The following is a 24,707-nucleotide window of genomic DNA, read 5'->3' on the forward strand; positions in this document are numbered from 1 at the left end:
AACCTTCAAATAATGATGATTTGAAAAATTAATATCTAATTATAAATATATTATAAGTCTCACTTACAGTAACTTAACGTAGTGGTAGACGGTTTGATGGTGTACTTATTGTTAGACGTTGATTGATGTCTTCGTTCGATGGAATAACTGGTTGGAAAAATATTTTAAATTATACAATACACATATAGTTAGTAAAATTCAGTTAGACGAATAGATTAATAAATTAGATTAAACAAGTAAATAATAAATACATAAATTAACAATATGCATAATAAATATAGAGGTGCTTGTCAAATGCCGGTAGCATACAAAGGTTTAGTAACAAGAGAGAAGAGTATGAGACGCGCACCCAACCACCATGACGATTCGCGAGAGACTGCAATTTTCAAATTTTTGACTGCTGTGCGGTTCCATATGGGGAGTAGGGATGAGGAATTCCAAAAGGTCGACCGTTACAGGTGCGTAATTACGCACCACCTGATCTCTTTCTTAGGCCGAGTTATTGTCAGTTTGCCGTATTGAAAGTTTTAAAGAATCGTGGGTAATACTTAATTGAGAAATGAAAATTGAGGTAGGTAACTATTTCATTGCAAGGCTGAATTTCTTATTTGTAACGATCATGATGTAAACGTTATTGTTTCTTTTAATAAAGAATTGTCTTTCTCTGCAAAATATGAATGACATGCACTGTTTAACCATATTTTTCGGATACATAGATAGAAGGACGCATATACATAAGTAATAGATACATCATTGGGAGAGAAGAAGGATTCGCAACATTGATTTTCATTCTCGTATATTAAGTGTGAACAAACGTGAACAACATTTAAAACATATTATTGGCCGAATATAGGACTGGTTAGAGTTAAATACACGACAGTTTAACTTGGTTTGATTATTATATTGTCGCTGGTTGTCGCTGGGGCGGTAAATGCGAGTCATTCAATGGAGAAATCTATCTTGATATTCTCGGTAATTATTACTTTGCTAAATATGACACGTTTTATTGTTACGTTTTCGATTACATTTCCGGTCGTTTTTAATGCTACACTTTTGATTGTTTGTTTCCCGTCGGTGAACGCGATTAATCTATCAAGACGAACGTACTCGAGTCGCTGAAATTATTTTTCTTTTTTCGTTGTCACGGTTTCCGTATTCTTTTTCGACGTATAAAAATCGTTTCTTGTCTCGATAGAGAAGTCACGATCACACAGGATTACTTTACGAGCTACGATTCGATACAAAAGAGAACGTGTTTCGCTTCTCCAGCGAAAAATTGTGCAGAATAACCGATCGTAACGCGCGCGATTCAAAATCGAACACACATCCACGGACTAAAGTACACAGGTTCGCGATCGAACCTCGCCAAATAAAATATACTTATACGTATCGTAAAAATTACAACTAATTACAGTTATTTAATTACATAATTACATAATCATAATTTACACGTAAAGCGAAACGAAACGGAAATTCGTTCGGGTCCCTTCGTAGTCTCGAAAAAAGTCCTTCTAAAAATCAACAACGATCCGGCAAAGAATTGACACAGTGTGGACAAAAGAAAAATGCAATATATTGGAAACTCTATTAAAGAACCTACTAACCTACCTATTAGGTACCAGTACGAATCGCGTAGGTACAAAGTTCAAGATCGATATGTTATAAAATTATCATTTAAGAAAATTTCAAATATATTCCATTTCTTTCATGGCCACACTGTGTATTACCTACCTGATCGCGGTTTTATATAAAATAAATTTCTCCTTTGGTCGTTTAGGCCGTTATCTCGCTCGTTGAACACTTGTCGTACATCGCGTCGAGTACCTGCGTGAACTTCAAGTGTCTCTCTTCCGGCGCCACTGTGGCGCCTCGACTTCCCCATAGGAATTTTATGTGAAATTCGGTACGAAACGCGTCGGACAGCAGTTCGTCGCTCCTGGAACCCTCCAGGACGATTTCTGCATTTCTACGAAACAATGGTAGATTCTCCGCCATCTTTCGGGCTGTTTCCAAATGGGACCAGACGATCGACAGGCCGCAATCCGGCGCGGAATTCTCCCACGGCGACAAAATGGCCGCCGTCAGACCGGACGGGGCTGCAGTGCCTTTAAAAAGTGATTTTGAATTTTAGTAAATGTTATTCTAAATTTTATGTAAACGTTTCTACACACATATTTCATAAAAGTTACTGTTTATAAGTAGTATAATTAGACTCTAGATTTTTATACGAATGGACAAAAAATTTCGATTAATACAGTTACTATCTTACTTTTATCCCGCTCACTACATCTTTTTTGAATCGTCTACAAGAATTTCTTTTTCATAAAATCAAGAACCAGGAGTCATTTTAAGACTATTTTAAGTATTAAAATGTTTTTTTTTTTATAAACAATGTACACTTGCTCACGGTAAATAGTAAAGGAGTAATCACAGTACACTGTTTTTCTAATGTTCGAATGTTATTTAGCATTTTTAATGCTGGCGACGAATACGTTGCGTTCTTGTTTGCAAGAAAATGTCGTTAAAAACAAACATTATTCCATAAAACAAAGCTACATCCGATAAAAAAAGGTAAACCACTTCTTTGGAAGGGAAATGAAATCTCAGCCAGCAGCGAAAGTGTCTTAGGTTTCGTGCTGCGGATCGTCAAAAAATGTTCTAAATATTGCCACTGCAATAATAATAAAATAAACGTCCACTGTAGTAGACAAATGCAGTTAGCGGGTTAACTTATTTTAACGTATCAAAAGTGTGTACGTATATTACTAATAAAAAAGTCTTCCGCAAAAAAACCCACCCAACACGTCTTCAGGTCCTCGTTCGCCCAACAGCGCGATAGGCAGCAAATGTGGCAGCGTGGTGTTCGGGGCTTGGGGATTCGTGCACTCGTTCATGGCTCGCAGAGTGGGCCTTAGTTTCGCCTCGAAGCTGAACGCTTCGTCCGTGTGTTTCTGCCTCAACAAATGCCACGTGTTCGCCAGTCTCTGGATCTGTGGTAAACAGAGTCCTAGCATCACGCCACAGAACCCATACAAATTCCCCAGCGCAGTTTTGGTGTCGATCGCCACTTTGATCCACTTGCTGATGGTCGCTGCTCTTTCGATAGCTGTAGCCCCAGCTAGCACCGTCACGGCGACTAGCAGTTTCAAACACTCTGACCTTTCGATCAGATCCATCCTGGCCTGTCTGCCATGTGGCAGGGTAGCAAGTTCTATACCACTCAATCCATTCCTGTTCCCAGCGCCAGGTTGAAGAGCCAGTTCCAGATCGATTTTGGTCAAATGTGAAGCCAGTACCCTTGGGGCAGAATCGTGAAGCATCCCAGAGACTCCCCTCAAAGCAGTTGGGTCCAAAGGTCTGTGATCCCCAGCTGGTAATAGGAGTGTCGAGAATCCCTCGATGTCCAGTGACGTGGTGATCTCCAGAGAGGGCGCTGCGACCACCAGCTGTTCCTCCGCGGATAACTCGTACTCGTTTCCGTTGTTACCATTAGTACCGTCGTTGCTGATCGTGTAATGGCTTCTGATCACCACACCTTTGATAGGAGCCGAGGATGAAGGGTTACTGGTCCCTCCAGAATTGTTCGCCTCGAACTCACTGTCCCCAGACCCGTTACCACTATCGCTACCGGACGCCTGGTAGCCTTGATGATGATGATGGTGATGCGGATGATGATGATGACCGTGGTGCTGGTGGTTCGGTACATAGGGCACTCTGGGCGGCTTCGGAGGAGCTGCGTTATGAGAATTCTGATGGTGATTTAAGCTCGACTGCTGGATCACTGGTTGCTGTTGCTGCTGGAGCGCCGGGTCCGAAATTACCCTGGTGATCTTCTGACGACCCAACGACAAGGAACAGGATGGCGGTTGATTCTGAACAGGTGGTACTCGTGGGAGAGTGCTCGATTGCACCTGGCTGTGAATTGGTGCCTGTTGATTCGAGGAAACGGTTTGACGAACATCGTGCTGATCCGTGGGATGATGCTGAGCGGTCAACGAATGACTTCGTTGTTGTTTTCTAGGCAGACGGGGCGGGGAGCCGGTTGATAGGGACGAGGAGGAGGGACTGGAACAGTGCTGACTGTTCGTCGGCGCTGCCACGCAGGTCAGTGGGACAGATCTTGGCTTAGGGGTGATTATCCGAGCACCGCTTGCTTGGCTGATCGGTCTACCGCTACCGACGTAGAAGGTTATCAGATCGGCGACCGTGTCGAACGCCTCGTCCTCGAACTGGTACTGCGCCCTCTCGTACACTGTTTCTGGTTGGATGACGACCTGTTGGATGTTTCCGTCGGTCACATGGTAATTAATCCGTTAAGTGATTTATTCCATTTGGTGAACGTGCACTTGTGCGATTAAGTATTGTTCAGCCACGACGAGTATACTCGACAACTGCAGAGTAAATGCATTTGCTGCAAAGTTGAAATAAATTATAATGAAATCATAAAATTACTCTTGCAAAAAAGTTACTGCCTCATACTGTTGCATATTTTTTCTTCGTTTCGTCCAGAAATATTCTAAAATCTGTTGAAATCACGAGCATGCTTTTTGTTTTACCTGAATTTTACTTTAAACAGCAAATGCAAATTTTTTTTTCGTTTATTGACGAGTATATTCGTCATTGAACAAAAAAAATGCCATCTTTTCATGACGAGTATACTGGATATAAACATCGAAAGGGTTAAGAACCTGAGGTAGCTGTAGAATGGCTCATAGATGATACGATTTATCGTAAAATTAATTGTATAATATATAAGTTGCTTCGACCGTTTGAAAGACTGCAACATTTGTGGGGCAGTTGTGTGGCAGTACGATGTGTTAAAAATCTGTCGATCTGTCTTTGAGACTGTCTGTGGTCGTCTGCATCATCTATGAGTCGTTTAACCCTTTTCCTATTGATTCTTTATGGAACAAATCTGGAATGTGGGATATTACGCACTCTGTTGATGACGAAATGAAGAGGCTGACCCTTCCATCGGACCGTCAGGACATAGTTTCCGGGCTGGGAGGCACAGTCACGCACCAAAAAGTCACCGTCGTTCGGCACTTCCGTTTCAGCGCCCTTCCTGCCGCCCCGAAGCGTGCTGCCGTGGTACCAAGCGTGCGATCTCAGATCCCTGGGATCCAGAAGTCGTAGTTCCCGCTCCAAAAGCTTGCGCGTCGACTCTTCCGGTGGCTCCTAAATTAGACGTCCGAGAACGGGAATCTTAAATTAGGGGACTACGATGCATCGCTAGAAATTACTATTAACACCGAACCAGTCAAACTGACTGGTCAATACACTCTTACAACGATTGCACCTGTTATTACGATATGAAAGTGAAGAAATTAGTCAATTTATAAATTTTCAAAAGTTTTTCACGTTTATCCACCGATCGAAGGAAATATGCGTGTATTTCTAGTGTTAAAGAAGCTGTCTTGAAGCGTGATTTATTGACAATTTCAGCAATAGATCCCCGATTCGAAATGCAAAAACTGTCCTTTTTAGATGAATTATTCCTTCTGTCAGTTGATTGAAGGCGTTTTCTACTTTCAATTAATATTCTACCTTTGTTAAATGAATTTTTCAGCCTGTAGCAAATGTAACGTTAATTGATATCTCAATCATCACAAGGCACGATTGTAATTGAACGTTCTGCGATTGTTTCGTACGACTCGGCGACAGTTGCGCGGATCAATGGAGAGATGTGTCTCGACTCCGCGAGGCCACGGAATTGGCTTAATAAAAACAGCCTTGAGTGGTCTACTTGCGCGGGGAGATCATCGGCACGTCTGTCAGCGCGCGATTTTTCACGCGTGAAACCGGCGTATAGAAGATTCCAATTACGATCACACTGAACCATTCGATTGATGGTACCACTAACGATCCCCATTAATACCACGATCCCATCAGATATTACGAAATTCTACAGCTTCTAATGATTCAATACGATATTCAACAAAATCTTCAGCATCAAAGAACTCCAAAATACCAGAAACTACAATTCATCCCCTAAGATTATTTCTATCCTCATACAATATCATCGACAGACCATCATCCATAATATCATCACAACCATCAGCTTCAACGCAAATCAAATCCACGATTCAAGAAATTCAGATCCTTCAATACAATTCATTCCAAGCAATGCTACAACTATCCCACCCCAAAAAGGGTGTCGTCGAAGACACCCCAGAAAAACTTGCGAAAAAAATTCTAAATCAACCTCGAAGAAAATCTGAACAAGGCCAGTTAACAAAGAAAACTCGTTAGGTGATTAAAAACGAACTTACCATCGGTAAATTCGAGTAGTCGTCGTAGCTTTCAACCCTTCTCCGAGACTCTCCCGAGTCCTCGTCGTGTTCCTCCCTTCTGGCCACCGCCGCCGCCTTTTCCTCCTCCTCCTCTTCCTCGGCTCTCACCTCGAACGACCTGCGTCGTGAAAGCGATTTTTCATTCGCGGTTCGTTCGCATCTCGTCCCACAAATCCAGACCACTCGATCCGGGAGGAGAACCGTTTTTCCACGTTAACCACACGAATCGTCTCCTCGGACACATCAGAGACCACGGGGGACTGGAGATAGGGTTTGGCCACACCACGGCTCTCGGGCCGAGCGCGCGCACCCCACTGAACTATGCGCGTGGAGACCCACGACGCGGACAGGGCCGTATTTTTGGAGGAACCCCTCAGGGGGGGCGTGCGCGCCTGCGGGGGGTATTAATAGAACCGTTGGGGGGGGGGACCCACCGATTCGGTGCCAACGAAAACAATTTCCTTTCAGACGTGGTTGGACGATTTTCTAATTACAGACGGAGCATCTTCTCTTTGTTCCCGATTGAATTTCGAACGGGGATTTATTAAAGGTGGACCTATTCGTGCATAGAGGTTAGAATATTATGGAATATGAGAATTTTAATGGACGTGTGTTGTTAAGATTGAATATTATTTGTGGTTGTTGAAATGAACGTTTTTATTCTATAAGGGGGAGGTAAACTTCTATTCTGTAAATGAATCTGTGATTCGAGGTGGCGGAAGTATTTGTTATTCATGGGAGGGAATTAAATTGTTTAATAATAAGTGACTTTGAATCGTTGTATATTACTCTAGTGGAAATTTTAATCTGACAATTAAACCTTTGCACTTTAAGCTTTTTCCCATGGGGAACCAGCTACTCCGGAATATTTTGAAAGAAAATATAGAAAAATGTGATGTATACTCAAATTGAAAATAACTTTTTTATTCGAGTTAATGGAAGGAATAGGATGGTGAGGGAGACTCGCCATAAGGGTGCAATGGGGTTAAAAATTTGCTTCCCCAAAGTGAACCATACTGAAAACATGTGATTCTTTGTAATATTTCATTAAATTTTTTACCAAAAAGATACATGTGAACTGATAGATTTCAACCCCTCTGTTCCAAAGGACTGAATGCAAGGTTGCAGTAACGAGCCGCTGCGCTCGCGTTAAATATTTTCTTCCACGCATCGTTGGGATCGTATTCAAGCTTTCTATTGTCTCCCCATTGAATGGGAAATAATAGTCTTTTGTTCCATAGACATGATTGGCAACAGAGTTCAGAATCTGAAGACTCCCAGATGAACATAAAATCTACATAAACCTCTTTCACTAATTACCCCGTATCATTATTACCTTGATAACCAAGATTAATGAAACAATAACAAAAAAATATATATTCCCTTTAGTCATTAAAATCAAGAGATTCACGGAGGAAAAGAAGGAAAATCTACAGTGATTTTCAGTGTCCAGTAGAATCCTTAACACAGATTTCTCTCCAAAAATGAATTTTTCTCCTAAGAAGGTACACGTGAAAATGATTCGAACCTCGGATGCGCTTCGTTATATACGCCACTGCGACGCGCCCGTCGCGTTCTCACCCACGCCTGCGTTTTCTCCGTTCTCGAGTGGCTTTCAGCGTCGGGAGTTGACACCGGCCATTCGAACAGAGAGCAGCGCCGGGCGAAAAAGATTATCCCGATTTTTCTCGACGGCTGGCCAGCCGGCCCTAGCCAGGATTCTTATCAGTCGGTGTTAGGTTCAGTCGATACCAACAGGGGGTGGAAGGGGGCGGGGGTTTATTGATCTGTTTGAGAAGGGGGACCGCACAGAAGGGTGGTCGACGCGCCTGCGTCGGACAAAAGCGTTCGATAAGGGTCCTGGAACCCATAAAACGCATCTGTGCACTTATCGTGCTCCTGTTGTTCGTGGAACCGGAAGAACGAAGAATAGAAAATGAACCTTGAGTCGCGGTTCATTGTGACCGGTACGGTGTCATTGTCCAGTTAATTGATGTCTAGGGAATTCCCTTGGATTAGCGATTGCTCGCGGTCTGGAGAAAGCACACTAATCCGTGGTCTGTCGTGGATCGGTTCTTTGCGAATAAAGTTGAAGGAAAATTAGTACTGTTTGTTAAAAAGACAGATTAATGATCAATTGATTGTTATAGAAGAAAGTACCATCCTATTCAGAGTGAGTTACATAACCTGTCCACCCCGAATAACTTCTAAAGTATTTGTTCTATGAAAATACGTTTCATATAGAACTTTTACGGTATTAAAATAACCTAATTATTTACGAAATATCAAGGTGACCTTGAATTTTTTAAACGGGATACGTACCTTTTTGTATCGAAATTTATAAGTTAGAAGTAAACTTTAGATTTCCTAACTTTCCAATTTCGATACAAAAATAGTATGCACTCCATTTAAATAATTCAAGATCACCTTGGTATTTCGTGAACAATTAGCTTATTCTAAAGTTCAGAAGTTACTCGGAGTGGACAATTTATATGACTTACCCTATATGTATACACAACATACAGGGCGTTTCAAAAGAAGACCATCTTCGACCAATTCTCACAGTTATGCACTTCAATTTCAAAATGGTCTGACCGCTATTGTTACCCAAATTGAAACACTTTTGTACTCATAAGGGATGCTTTTTATTTGGAATGCCAGGACGTTGCAAATTGCAGCTTCGTCAGGGTGGTGTACGAAGAAATGGTTTTCAGGGAGCTGAGACACGGTGTTATAAATAGCAAAAGGAGAATAGTTAGTTGCGAGCAGATAATGTGGCGTTCGCAGAAGTGCACCGCGTGCCTTATCTTCGTTCGAGTTCTGATGTAGCGACAGGATCTCGCGTGCAGACTTTTGCAGCGATTGCAGCCTGCGTTCGCATCAACAGGCTACGCGCCCGAAGCAACCCTAATCGCTACTCGTAGATAAAATCTCCCTAGAATTCGACGAACGGGGGAGTCTGTGAAACATTGAAACCATCACGAATGAGTGTTCCTTTCCCCTTATCGTTATATTCAATTGATCCTTGAATATTCATTTCTCAATTTTTAGAATTAGATTTAACCTTGCTTGGGATCATTATACTGCATGAAAGAGAATGTTAGAATAAAATAATGCTCATTACTTTTCAAAAATTAATAAAAAAGAGGTTTTGTCTTATTCTAGGTTAGATCTATTTCTATTTCAATATCATGAAAGAATTTTCGAAACTGAAATATACATGACTTATACCACTTTCATAATTACAGGCACTAGTCTGTCGACAAGGAAGATCTTGTTATCCAGAGAACGAATTGTTTTCGAATCCGATCAATCGATACGATAATCGAGTCTGTAATCGCTGTACGATTAAATTCCCGAATCTTGATCAATTCCTCTTTCCTACTTGGAGCGCGTAATCGCCGTGAAATATTTCGAAATGTAAGAATCGTTCAGGGGAAGAGTTTACCAAAAATTATCCGCGATAATTTTATTTACAGAACGATCGATTATTCCTGGAATTACAGCCTCGAATCAAGGATAGCGCTGTCCTTGCAGAATCAGAGAGTGTTGGGGCGATAAGATTACTTACACAGAATTGCAGAACGTGCAGCTGCACGTTTTCTTTTGCTATCAATGTTTACATGGACAAATGTCTCCTGTAAAACATTACGATAAATGTTACATGTTACACCACAAATGCCTGACATCTCGAATGAAATATTTTCGATTACTCCAAGAATTTTAGCATGTCATTAAATAGGGAAAACGGAGAAAAAAATCTACAATCTGGATGTTTCCTTTTATAACCCTCCTGATCCAGGACAGAGGGGGTGAAAATTGGTACAAATAGTTTTTTCTTGGCAAGCGATACCAATGGTCCAACAAACGTCCAATTCAATCTAAGGGGAACTTTTGACCCTCGTACCCGGTTATATACCTTTTGCCACACAAGCATCCAATTTCATTAGATTCCAATCGATCGCCCGAAACGTGAGAATTAAATTGAACCTTGTTATTCTGTATCTTAAGCTAAAAGATAAGTCCCAACCAGGAACAGCGAACGAGACAAGGGTCGGTTCAAAGTGTCCGACACAGATTCTGAATGGGATTACGGAACAGGTATACAAGAGTTTCATAGTTTCCCCTATTATCGTTTTCGTACGGTCATGGGGATTCCCAGCGGTCTCAGGCTGTGAAGACCGTCACACACGCATCGAAGGCGAAGGATCGAGGAAAACCGGTTAGGGACCTGTCCGCTCTATTATGTTCCCGTGTCGGGTATACCGACCGACTCAGGCCAATTCATAAAGTAACAAGAGAGAGAGAGAATCTCGACTTCGAAGGAAAAGTCTTTCGAAGGTCTACGTTCCGCTTTCCTCTCCATTTCTCTTCACGATCGTGTGGATTGCATGTGGGTTTACAGGAAATGTGTTGTCGATCGATATCTCGAGAATTCTGGACTCTTTGTGACTCAGGGGCTCCTGAAGTGGCGAGAAACCGATGGTTTACTTGGCTTATGCCTCTTAAGTTTATGGGTTTCTGATGGTATGAGCCTAGAAGTATGGATTTTTAGTCAACGCATTTTTCTAAATGAAGTTTTTCTAGATCTGCAAGTTTGATACTTTGCAAGAAGTGTATATAGATTTGGTAGATTAAGAAGTAGATTAAGAAGATGCCAATTTACGACAAAAACGGATTTTTAGATGTGTCAACACGGTTTCCGAATGTGATACTTTCGAAGAGGTATACAAAGGTTTTAGAAATTGTAGATTAGTATAGTAGGTGACGATTTATGAAAAAAATGGATTTTTTGCTGGGTCAACATGTTTCTCTAAATATATAAACCGCGTGACATAAGTGTACAACCACTCTGAAATTTTCAATTCTTATGTATCCTGGTCAAAATAAAGACGAACCAACTATGCCATGTCTGAAATTGCGTTGAGAAATTAATAATGTTTCTCCAGAAAAGGATAGATTGGGATTCCCTAGAAAAAAAAGTGGTTCGTTTTTATTTTACCCAAAATACATAAGGATTGAAAATTTTGTTTCTATTTATGTTTTCTAAATCTGCAAATTTTATACTGTGGAAGAAGTATGCATAAATTTTGGAGATTATAGGCTTGTAGATTAGGAAATAGATGACGATTCGCAACAGACACAGGAATTAAATTACGTCCACGTGTCGAATGGATTTGTTCGTGGTCGAGTAAACCGTGTTCTGCGGTTGTACATATGTATGTATATTATTGTACATACCTCCGGCTCTCGTCGCTCGGATCTTCCGGTGACAGCGGCGTCACGATGAGGGAGGGCTCCTTCTGAATAATTATTTCCTGTTGTAGATGGATCGTGTGTCGCTTCTGATGGAGATCCTTACAAGAGGCTGAGGAGGACATGCCGTTTCTCTTTCGACGACGGCCGCTGGCGCCTAAATTTTGCAGGGTGCCCATAGACGGAAACCGGAAGCTCCATGTTATGCCTGAGGAATAACCAACCAACTATTATTTTTCCAATTCGAAATCCGTCCTCCGTGTGCTGTACGTGCCACGAACGTGCACGTAAATATAACGATTTAAAACGTGAAAAAAGAACTACATTCAAGCGTCAATTTGATTATTTAAAATTATTCGAACGTCATGGTTCCTTTATAAGAAAATTGTACATATTCGAGCGTTGTTTCGATGAAAATAGAGTACTTTTTAATCATTGTTATCGGCCCCGAGAACTACATACAATAAAGGAATGAACCAAAGGGCACTAATAGTCATATTACACTGATAAACGTTTTAAATACATATTCGAAATCTACACATATCATGCCATCTATACAAAACTTGTAGATGGTATTATATACTCACATAATCTTTTATAAGATGCAATCATATGGTTACAGTGGGAACGAAAGGATTAATGACTGAAACTTTGCTTCGAATTTGTGAACACTATGTATTCACAGTTAACACATTCCAATAAAATAGATCCCCTTGAAATCGAGTTAACCAACTTATAAACACCTTGCTCAACGCCAAATTAATATCCCAAAAGATCAACGAGAAGAAAACAATAAACAACATCCCTCTACAATTCACAAGAAACCTAGAAATTTTTTAATTCTATTTTCTCGTCACTAGATACGTTTCACAGCTGAATCCCTCTGGATCCACGATACTCACGCATGCCGCTACTCTTCTGCCCGCGATCCTTCTCGCCCTCGATCATTTCAATCCCGGCGGGGCACTCGGTGTTACCCGGGGGTTAAATCGTGTCAACGCGATGCTATGCGTCACGGAGCACACGCGTGATTTTTAATTGTTTCGATCGATGTACCACCGTTCACCAGTGCGTCTCTTCCGCGAATCGTCGCGACGACAACGATCGATTGGTGCCGTTTAACCCGCTGCTATTTGGTATCGAGACTGGATACCACTGTGCCCCCACCGCCATCCCGCGAAACGTTTATCGAAGCCGGTAAATACACGAACGACCGGTGCAGTTAATGCCTTTTATCTGAGCTTGGTCCCCTTCTCCCCGTGGCAGCTCCCTTCTAGTCGTCCAACGATCGCTGGATCGTGTTTCGTTCGCGGATCACCTTCTTTTCGAGCATATGTTTCGTCGATCACGATCCATGGATCATCGAGAAGCCTTCTTTCCAGTGGATACTCTGCTTCTTGGAAATCTTTTGATCAATCAAGAATTTCTGAATATATTTTGGTTTCGTTGATGTAGAAATCCTTCTCGCGGTATAAATGATACTTTTTCTGTAACGCAAGTGTATGTGTCTTCTTGTAACGATTTGTAAAACGGTATTCAGCAGAAGGTCAACCAGCAGAAAGGAGTTCTTGTTCGAAGTGAAAGAGACATTCTTCCACTTCAGGACATTGTACCGTTCCCTGAATGGTTTATTCAGGTGAATACTCATACTCTGTGTACATGTTTTCCTTTTTTTATGTTCGCATTTTCAGAGATACATTCGCGATTTAACTCCACCGATCGAGGATACTTTTCTGTTTTTCAACAGAATCAAACAGTCTGTGGTAATATCTTCCTTGCAATCCTTTCATTTCCCTTACGTGCAACCTCACGGTCCCCCGTTTACCTGTTCGTTTACACGCCAATTTAGTCTATCTACACCGTGTACACTGAACAGTCTATAATAAACGAACAAACATTCACTTTCATCGTTCCATTTAACTACCTCGAGCTCCTTCTCAATCACGCAAAATCACGTACATCATCTATATTTTCATATATTGTAAATTGCTATGCATTTAGGATACGTTTATCACAGCAGTAGAAATACAATCTATCGTTTTATAATGGAAGTGTTTAACCAACGCTATGTACGATGAACGATCAAAGAAAAATATTTCTTTCTCTTCGCTCTGATCGCACATCCAACAATAAACGTACCCTAAATCTCTAGCAATTTACAATAATTATTTTTTTTTTTAATTAAGAATCACTGTAAAATTCACCAGATGATTTTCTATTTATGTCGCAAGTACGTCACAAGCAAAAGTGCCATTTTACGTTCCGTTCACGAGCGAGCTCGCGTGCACAGGAAAACAAATACCACGCGACGAACACAATACACACGCATATATCATCCATTGGAATTCCGTGAGCTCGTACCGAACGCGATCTCGCACAGGTGCAGGCGAAACGACCACGCGCGTTCACAACTGGTCCCGGAATCGTTCGCGATACCCCCCTGGGTACGATCCAAACGAACCGCCCACGGATCTTCGACGTCGATTATCCGTTGTTCACCGACCACAAAACGGATCGAAGAGGGTTCCTCGCTTTTTAATCTTTTGCCAGTCGACGCAGTCTCGTGAATCTTTTCGTGTTCCGTTGCAACCATGTGCAGATCCTTCGAACGGTTCGCCAGAAACTGAAGTCCACGGCGGCTCACTTTCGCTTCGATCCTTTCGTTTATCTTCGCTCGCCTTCTAGCGCGAAGCAGATATAAACCTGTTCCCTCGACAGCCTTTCCAGTTGCCGGGATACGGAGCGTTGCCCCTTAACCCTTCCCGTTTCAGTTTCACGAAATGATTACGAAAAAAAAAAAAAAAACGTCGCGTGGATCCTTGGTAGATCGTTAGACTTAGAAATTACAATTAATTACAAAAAATAAATTAAAGATGAAGAATTAATTGATAATTAATATAACTGTCACCAAAAGCAATTCTTATATGTATGTATATAATACTTAAACAACGTAAAATTACGATTCTTTCTCTGAGATAATTTTGCCATATAACTATATGTGCTTACTAAGAAATAGTAAATTATTATCGCCATCGCTACCTACTAATTGTATAGTCACGTTTTGGATGCTCAAATTCCACTTTCATTTTGCAACATTAATTCTTAAATACCAGGTACAAACAAGTACAAATATATGTTTGTTTTTATGCAAATCAGAGTCTCATATATATACTATATTTTTTGCACCCAATTCGTTACACGTTACGTTTTTATTAAGTAAAATAAATAAAGTGGCAGTATTAGGGGCACTAGCAATAATTGAGACATTTATTCTAGTTACATTTGCGTAAAAAAAACTCTCCCAGGATTACACGTCCTATTGACGAGCAGATCAATCGCAATACATGATTCTCTAAATTCTTCTGAGCATTGCAGTTAGGTCCTCGAGATTGTCTAAACGTTCAGGACGCTGAACGTCGGTCACTCGAACACCGGATGAAAATTTCACGGTAGTATATACCTGGGGACACGAAGAAAGGGAGGGAAGGAAAGGAAAGGACACCCCATCGGGAGAAAAAGTGGCTTCTCGAGGATGGGACGGGAGAAGAGCGACTCCGTGTGCGGCGGTGGCGGGACCGATTCAAAAAGCGGAACCGTGGAATGCAGGTGTGTTTTGCGTCGCACGCCAGGCTCACGGCTCACCCGTCGACATAATATACCTGGCAAGACTGATAAGGTCGCGCCGGTTTACAGAGATAACTATGCGACGTTTGGAGTGGCACTATCGGCCGCTGAAAAAGATGCCGTTTTTCCGAGGTCGACACCGGGCCCACGCACGAACAGAGGCCGTGACTGGGAATATATTTTCTTTTTTTAATCTATATCGAATAAGCTTTATTATCTGGACAGAATTTGGTTATCGATTTCGTGGGTCGTTACGTCGTTGCGTTTGTGTTATTACACCTGGAGGAAGATGAATTGATTATATACTGGTTTGTATTTATTTGTCATCTACGAATTTGTATTTATTTTCGATAAAAAGTGCTTGGGAATAATTTGTGGAATTATTGTAGCATATAATATGTCTGCGATCGATTACGATTATGTACAGGGTGTTACCGTTTGAATCGACCAACTCGAATATCTATGAAATTATTGGTAATATTAAAAAATGTTTTAGACAAAAGTTAAATAGTTTCAGGCGGCACCTTTTCTGATGTTACTTTTTCTCTTTTATTCGTTATACGGAATTCTTTACCTAAATAGATAAATTTGTCCATCTGTGGTGTAGAATGCGTAAAAAGAAATCGTTCTAGATGATATCTTTGCTTTTATAAATTGGGAACGTGTGTTTTTTTTTATAACGGATGAATATTAGCTTTGCAAGTCTACGTTCTCCTTATTGATTTAAACAGAATGTATTTGGAGAACTTTTTCTTCGCGTTTCTGGCAAGAGTTTTCGTTTCACGATGAGATTCTCTCGAAAAAGTTTTATTCACGTGCGCGAAACGCGCGTTGCGATTCCCCCAGTTTCCTCCGTGGGCACGTAATTATATGCGCGTTTACCTCGCGACAGGAATTTCAATTGGACCCACTTTGCTCACAGCTGACAGAGCCAAACGAGTCACCGGGATTTTTTTGTCTTTTTTTTTGATCCGCCAGTCATGAAACCACGAACATACAAAATGCCGGGTGAAAGATCGTTCAATTGAAAGTCCCTTCTAATGGATTCGATCAAGACTTTGCCCGATCTTTCATCATTTTTATGTTCGAGTAATCACCATACACGTACATTTCACTAACTATGACGAAAAGGTTGATTTAACACAGGATTTTACGTATAAAAAATTAACTATTCAGTAACGAATCGCTGAAAAAACATAATTTATGTTAATATTACTTCGACAACAGTATACGAAAATATTAATAGTGATAAGTAACTATTTAATCGTTAAAAATTCCCAAGTTACGAATATAACCATAAAAATGTCCGTCGTAGAATCTTCGTATTAAACAGTTTAACGATTATTCCCGAGTTTCTATGCAAATTTATTCATCGATCAACGTCCAAGTCGCCGAAATACCGATCACGATGTAACTATAGATCGTTCTTCTGTGTTTATTTAAATTGTAACGATGTAAAAAAATGCCAAAGTCATTCAAGAACGGTTTCTTTACTTTCCTCGAGTGAACACTATTTTGTATTCGATTCGACGGTGAATGTTTTCGAAAGAACGCTTTTATTTTTCAATCTGTCCGCGGTAGCAGCTGATTTATCGTACGTCGAGGTCGCGTAAAAACGGGGAGGGGAATCACGTTCGCGACCTACATCCCACGTTTAGCATAACTTCGTGACAGTCTCGATTTTGAAATACAAAACATCGATCCGCGATTCCCGCCGGCCCGATCGGTACCCGTGGGCGTCGCTGAAAGATAATACCGTTTCTCCGCGATGGGAATTCTGCATTATCTCGGGCCGACTGTTTGACAAACACACCGGCCGCGTTTGCAACAATTCTTGCGTCATTGCTTGCGTCACTGGTCACACAAAAATCGTTGAAGACTAATTCGTTCGCCGCCGATTTCGAAATGATTGAACTTGAAACGTTTGAATTTCCGGGAATATCGAAAGCTTGTGTGCTCTAAGATTGCATTAACACAGCAAGGATTGTTTCTTTGTGAAACGATGGTTTCGAACAGTTTGTTATTTGGAACTATTCTGTCGGATGAAAAAGATCGATGTTTCAGTTTTATCGAAACGATTAACCTAGAAGTTTCAATAAGAAATTTTAATCTAATCAATTTCTGTTAAGCAACTTGTGCAACTGAGAAAAAATGAATATTTCAAATAGTAGTGTCAAAACGAGTCATGTGATGTTGGTCTGGTAAACTTATGGTCGTCAGTGGGTTAATGTTATGAAATAGTAGTTTCTTTGATCGACTGAGTTCTCGAAGAAAATCAATATTTTCAGGTGTAGATCGAATGATTGTGCCGACAGAAGAGTTCTCGTGTTGATTCGTTGCGATATTTTTCGGAGCGTGAAGGAAACGTTTTGGAATATACTAGATGAAAGTGACACACGGTTTTCACGGAGATTTCACGCCAGAATCATTTGTTATTAATTCTTATGATGAAATACGTGATCGAACGTCGTCCTTCCTGCGATCCACGAAGCCTCAAAAGCGTCGTGAGACGCCTCCTATCGCATCTAGCACGTGCTCCTCGGACCTCATCGACTCATCGCCGTCCTTTCACCGCGCAAACCGCATCACCTCGTGACGGAACGTGATACACGGAATTAATAACTGTCACATGAACCAACCACCACATATACAAATAAAAGAAACGAAGATGGTACCATTTATCATCGAACGAAACTTATTCAACTCACTTTCAGAACCTCTTCAGAACACCACAAAAAAAAAAACGACCTGCTTCAAATATTATTTGCGTCAGTTTAAAAAAAAAAAAAAAAATAAAACTTTATCGAACCACCAACACCAACTTCCACGTTTTATTTCTCGCAGAACATTCTTCCACAAGATCTTCCTAGAAACACTGATTCACACTTTTCACCTCCAACGACACAAAATTCCCACCCCAAATTAATCATCACAATCTAAAGAAAAATGGTATAGGAACTCCAAGAGCTTCAACAGGTGCCGAGAAACTAAACGGTCCCGTGGACGTAACTGTGTTTAAAGTGAAAACTACGAATGGACGAATTGAAAGAAAATTGAAAAAAAAGAAAATAAGACTGACTCTGGCTCCGTTTCGATTTTAGCTTGCTGGCGGTTTTTCCCATTTTTCTAGCGGACGCATACCAGGCCCATCGGTTGGTCACGTTGCGCCGTTTCCAGGTAGCGGCACGTCGACGGGGCTGAACCGGCGGTAAACAAGCGACGGGCACCGGTGTGACCGTAACATAATGCGATACCGGAGCTGACTGGCCGCGAAACGTATGTACGAAGCAGACGAGGCGAAGGGACACGGACGAAACCGATGGACAACCGAGGTGGCAGCCGCCGACGGCTCAGCCAACCGAACTGTACGAGAGAGTGTCGTTTCGTGGAGGAAGAGGGGAGACCGCTGTGTGCGGACGGATCCTTGACGATCGAGGGGGAGAGGTGGCGGTTAGGGGAGGGGGATCCAATCAGCATTATTAATGAACGAATATTGAAACACGAGGTTTCGGTCGATGCAATAATTAACCCTTTTTTTGGGGGTCTATTAGTGGACCAATCGCGTTTTCATTTCTTTTGGGGTCTATTAGCACTAGAACTACCGACGATAAACGTATATTTGCTTCGATCGCTGGATAAACATGGAAAACTTTTGAAAATTTTGAAATTGACTAATTTCTTCATTCTCATATCGTAATAAAAGGTGCAAAAGATCTGAGAAAATGTATTGTCATAACATTTTAATCGTCGTTGTTAGTAAAGGGAGACGAGGATTTTTATGAGTAAAATTGAAGTGATCGATAAAGTAATGAAGGGAGGATCGTTGGGAACGATACTATGTTAGGCTGCTCTGCTGTTTAATTAATTTTGTTATGCGCGTATTTATAGGTTTTGTTAGATTGTCTAGAGTATAATAAGTACACGATCCAAGATTTTAATGACTGAAGTTGAAGCAGGTTCTTTGATCGAGATAATGAAGTCGAAGGGTGGAGGTTGAGATATTGGTAAAGGGGTTGAGGAGACGATTCTAATGAGAATATTATGTTAACATGTTCATCGTGAAGCCTATTTCGGTTGATTTCTAGTTCAAGCTGATTGTATGATTTCACAACTTGAATTTTTATTATACATGGAATGCAGATTTTTATGCAAAATTGCATTTTACAAAGTAATCCGTAAAGACAAGAATGAATTATTTTTCAACAACCTGTGGTTATTATCAGCAAATTCTGTTGATTACAGAGAATATGAAAAAGAAGAAGACGAAAGATTACCTTTAAATTTAATATGTTTGAGTATAATTTTTTTTTATTTCAGTAGTTTAAATTAAAAACTTTCTTTTATTCATCTCGATTTCGTCACAAGCCAGTTTCATCGTGATTAATATTCCTCTATACGCGACTGGCGAACAGCTCGAGCATTAACAGATTCTTTCCTCTGTTTACAGTTTTATCGATATCGCTTATTAAACATTTGCCTCTGTCGCTTGATTATCTCGTCGTTCCTCTTCGTCTTTCCTTTCTTTTAATAGTCCTGTTCTCTCTCGATCTACAACAGTGGCGTACCATATGCATATACATTATAATCGCGGTCCTATCTTTCCCCCTCTCCTTCACTTTACATTCCCCTACCCTTGTTCAAAGTTAGCGTACCCTCCACGTGTGCAAAAGTTGCGCAACCTCTCAACAAACGTCGACTGTTCCCCCTTCAAAACTTTAAAAACACTTGTCAGCCTTCATAATTTAATCATGATCTTCTTGATCTGGTAATTTGATTTTTGACCAATTTTCATCGATTCCTCGTTTCTATCATCCTTAAACAATTTTTACATAACAGTTTTAACCCTTGTGTGGGCAACCAAAATATTTACGGTTATTGAGCAATCTGAATACTCCTATTTTCTTAGATTAGATAAACATAGATAATTTTACTTTCATACTTTTCCGAAACCCTTAGTTTTCCATTCCATTCCACATTAAAAAATTGTGAAAGGAAATTTGTAAATGGGTACTTGGGTACCCGGTTGCCTACCCAAGGGTTAAGATTGGAACTTCCAATTTGGAAGTGAATGGTCTTCGTGGAATATTTTCGATCAATGAATGACCAAAGAAAAATTCTTCTTTTTTTTTCTTTTTTGAAAAAGTTTCGTTTCACACGCACGGTGACTCGTGTGCAACGAAAGATGGCGCAAGAACGATCCGGATAGAAAGAAGTACCGTAAAAAGACGGTCGATCGAAAGAGATCCGGAGCACACGCGCGACAAGTGTTTCGCACACGCGCCGAAACGCCTGAAAGAACCCGGGTGTTGTCGTCATCGTGATCCCGGACTCGTTCCAGCTAAACGGCGATGTCGCGGCTTGTTCGTCGCGTTATTCGCTTATTTATGATCGGGGAAAAAACCGGAATGCATCGTGTCTATTCGAGGATGTTGCAGCAGCGTTCCGCCAAGGACAGCTGTGACGATTGTGTCGCATTGCTCGTCTCGTAAAGAACATAACCCACATCATGGATTTCTGATTTTCTTGGAAAACTATCCTATCCTATTTAGTTACTCTATTCGATTCCAGTCAAAATTGGTATGTCAATGGAATTGAGTTCCACAGAAAAAAATACCTCTGAAGAAAATCATACCTCTATTGACAAAAGCTGTTAATTCGACACGAATTTTAGCAATCTGATATTCCAACCTGAAGTATATAATATTTTTGTTGTCTATATCTTTCTAGGAGAACGAGATTGATCTATTTTTACTAAGAACTTGAGTAGGAGTACACCAAAATGGCGGAATAGCTTTTAAGAGCGGCCATTTTGTTTCCATTTGAACTGAGGAATTTTCTTGATTTTTCTACTGTGAATTAGAAAGTCTGAAGTTGGGATTTATTCGTTCGGTTCTCGGTGAACCTTTAAATTATAGAAAAGGAGTTGTCGCGTTTCTATAGCGTTTTATATAAATCGTTTTCAGAAAAGGAAATCGATCGGACGTTATAAATTGTATTGCAGTTGCTTCTTTTTCTTTTTGTGCGATATTTTACATCGAGAAGGTAGAGACGATCGTATAGAGGACACTGTGGACTGTGAATAACGCGACAGGAATTGTTGCAACCGGCTTATATATACGTCAGATCCAACGGTACAAATTGTTGGAAAGGAGCAAGGTTGCGGTTATAATTGCGCGATCGTTCAACGTTCACGGTGCTCGAGCTCTCCGTTTGCGTTTCCTCTGGTCGTAAAACCAGAACGATAAAGTTAATGGTTTTATTTTAGATCGCGTTGGTTTAGATGCTAAATCGGCTCCTGGAATCACGTCATTTATAATATTATTCTTCGTTGACGTAATACAGGAAGTATATTCGTATCTGAATGTGGCGAGTTATCAATGAGAACTGGAATAAATTTACTTACCAATCAATTATATAACAGTATATATTTTTTTAAGCCGTTGAATCTTCGTTCGGTTAACGGTCCTTCATATTTCAATCGGTTGAACCTAAAAATCAGTAAATACAGTTTGTGTAATAAATGATACACTGCTTCCTAAGGCAAATTGACGTGTCTGAAAAAACCTTATTCCGAGGAAAGAGCAATTTAGTAGTTTTAATAATGCCAACTATATGTTAAATCTTTTTTGTAATAAACAAAGTACCTACTTAGGCTAATTTTGTTGCGACTTAATGAAGTCAGTTAAAGATATTTACATTATTTAAATATGCCAGATACGTTTTTCTTTTTTTTTATAGTTACGTTCTCTTCCTTTAGGAATAAGTTACAAAATAATATTTAGTATCTCAACTGCTCATAACCCAAAATATGTAAAAATTGCAGATACGTCAATCAGCCCTAGTAGGGCAGTACAGTCGTCAGTTTAACATTTACCTTTTTGCGTGCTAAATAAATTTCTAGTCCATGATAATAAATCTCCAACAATCTGGATGGAAATTGTTTTTGTAAAGGATGATGTTTGATCAATAATTCGTTCAATACTAAGGAAAAGAGCGTAGCGCCTGAATATAGGCAACCACAAGCTTCTGTCGGACGTGTTGCATCCACAAAGGGTGCAACAGGTTTTTTTTTATAAACAAGTAACACAATCCAATAATTTAAACAATACAAAAATCCTGTAACATACATTGATAAATAACAGTTAAGTCAATACAAAACCAGATGGAAGAACAGAATTATGGAAAATATTCAGAATCGAATGATACTGCAGAAGAAGATTGCAAAATTTGAATTTCAAAGAAGATTCGAATGAATAACATATTTTTCAATGTAACCTATTGTCAGAGAGACGGCTAACAAGAGAAGAAAATTCTGCAGTCCGTTAGGCCTGTCTTTATTGGTGCGGACTTACGAGAATACATCGAGTTTTACAGTCAAAATTCTCTATGGAACGTCGCACGCTGGACGATCGTTCGATCTCTATACACCGTACATACGCAAGAATAAATGTATACACACACACGCACGTAACAATTTTAGCGAATCGTGTGCCACGGCCGAATCAGAGGACCGTACACACACAGGGTGTTCAACCATCCATCGAACACCAGAGAAAGCAAAAACGTCGTGTCTCTATCCCTAGAAAGAAACGCAAAATATCCGACGATCGAACATCTTCATGAATAGAAAAATCTTAACGGATAGCTAGATAGTGTAACGCCTAGCACGGAGGCTGCAGCTTAAACGTTAATTTAACGATAGATATCTAATTAGTTTCTCGCTCACATGATCGTGTCTTCTCGCGAAGGAATTGACATTTTACAACAGCGAAAGACAAATATATCTTTGTAATATACTTTTTTTTTTTTTTTTTGTTTCGACGTTTTACAGCCTCTTTAGGAGACCTCTTCTACCATTGAACTTCTACCTCGGTTTCGTTAATCTTAATCGTTAAAGTCTATGGTCGCGCAAGAAGTCTCAAAATATGGCCGGATTCTTGATTAATTTCATCGTCAGATTAAAAAGGGATTACCATTCAAAGGAAGGCTCGTGTGTTTCATTTATGTTTCATCTTTGTGGTCGAATGTAATTCTTAAATATCGTCAAGTTCGGTATAAATGACGACTGACGATACTTTATACTTTATCGGATTGGTAGGAAATAAATGGCATCCCGTATAAGTTCGGGCGACAATTGTTTCGAATTTGTGGATTGTTCAGTTCAGTTGCAATGCCGAGGGTTCCATTTATTTCCCATGTATTAATAATTATCAACTCTTCTGGTTATAAATACAATTTACATCGTCAGTTATCACGACATTAATGTGCCCATAAATATAATTGTTACAATTATCATTACACTACACCAGTTATATATGCGTTACGTGTTAACAGTCGCTATATATATAATTTTACTCGTCTAATCGGAATTCCGACGACGACTTTAATGAAAAATCCATGGCCCAAAAAAATACTATACACACATCTCACCTTTTTTCTCCTTCTTTCTCTAGCTGCATACACAGTATCTCTTTCTTTCTATTCTTCTCCTAGTTTCTAATTCATTTCCTCCCACGCACACACATACGCAAGCTTCAAAGGACTTCATTAAATCGTAAATGAAATACGTGCACCATGTACCGGGTGTAAAAATTCAAATGACCGTGGGCGTTAGTGAAATAGATCTCATGACAGAGCGACGAGTTGTTCTTGTTGCTCAAAATAGCAGACTAACTGTCTGCAACCAATTTGCAGACATCAATATGTTTCGTGATTTAATATTAAAGTGAAAAATTGCGTTATAGAAGAACGAATTTCACCCGTAACAATCTTTGATTTCGATGACCCACAGAGAATCTAATAATTGTATTTCTGTTGTTTCCACAATCAGGTCATTATTCTGAAGCAAATAAATCACAGTGAAATAATTGTTTTTTTTTTCGCCATTGACCGACAAGAATCACTCATCGCACCAGAACAGGAAAGAAGATTGGAGGTCGTACAAAAAGTATGCTCTTCTCACCAATAGAAAAAAGAACTGATATTTGGCAATAGTTGGGGGAAGGAGCGTCGGGGGTAGTTCACAGGGTTCGCTATTTTGTACACACCGCGGGAATAGTGTATTGTTCGTGTTCCATTTTTCATCATTTTCGGCGCGAGATACAAAAGAACAGTATCTTGAAAAGACAAGTATAGGCAGGTACTGTATTATGTTTCGCATTTAATCGACCGATGTCCAATCAACAGCGAGAGTCAGATCAATTCAACGATTTACACTTATTCACCTTTAATTTCACCTATAGGTGGGTTATGAATACGTTTCTTTAAATCCATTGCTGAACAGCTGACAATTGTAAATTACAATCATGAAGCAATAAGGCCTAATGTAATAAATTATTTTTCAATCCAAAAGGTCAATTAATGAGTTCCTTGTCAATACTGACAATCAAGCAGTCTATTAATGGACATTCTGATGAAAAAGTATTAAGTCTAATAAGACTATTCACTTCTATTATATTTCGTTGCACTGATCTGTACCCTTTCCGTATACCAGACGATCGAGTCGCGTTATAATTCGTCGTTTCTCTCTCATCT

The 24,707-nt window shown here is 40.1% G+C and overlaps 1 protein-coding gene across 1 annotated transcript; it reads right to left on the minus strand.

Annotated features, from left to right (window-relative positions):
- Positions 1–1,485: 1,485 nt before the first annotated feature.
- Positions 1,486–12,635, minus strand: LOC107191076 (SH2 domain-containing protein 3C). Its single transcript, XM_015580028.1, has 6 exons — positions 12,452–12,635; positions 11,535–11,757; positions 6,273–6,411; positions 4,939–5,178; positions 2,798–4,274; positions 1,486–2,105 (listed from the first exon to the last, which is right to left on the minus strand). Exons 1-6 carry the CDS (start codon positions 12,495–12,497, stop codon positions 1,774–1,776), a joined length of 2,457 nt encoding a protein of 818 aa, XP_015435514.1. The 5' UTR covers positions 12,498–12,635; the 3' UTR covers positions 1,486–1,773.
- Between the last annotated feature and the right edge of the window lie 12,072 nt (positions 12,636–24,707).

Source organism: Dufourea novaeangliae, unplaced genomic scaffold (assembly GCF_001272555.1).
Source record: "Dufourea novaeangliae isolate 0120121106 unplaced genomic scaffold, ASM127255v1 scaffold221, whole genome shotgun sequence".
Lineage (NCBI taxonomy): Eukaryota > Metazoa > Arthropoda > Insecta > Hymenoptera > Halictidae > Dufourea > Dufourea novaeangliae.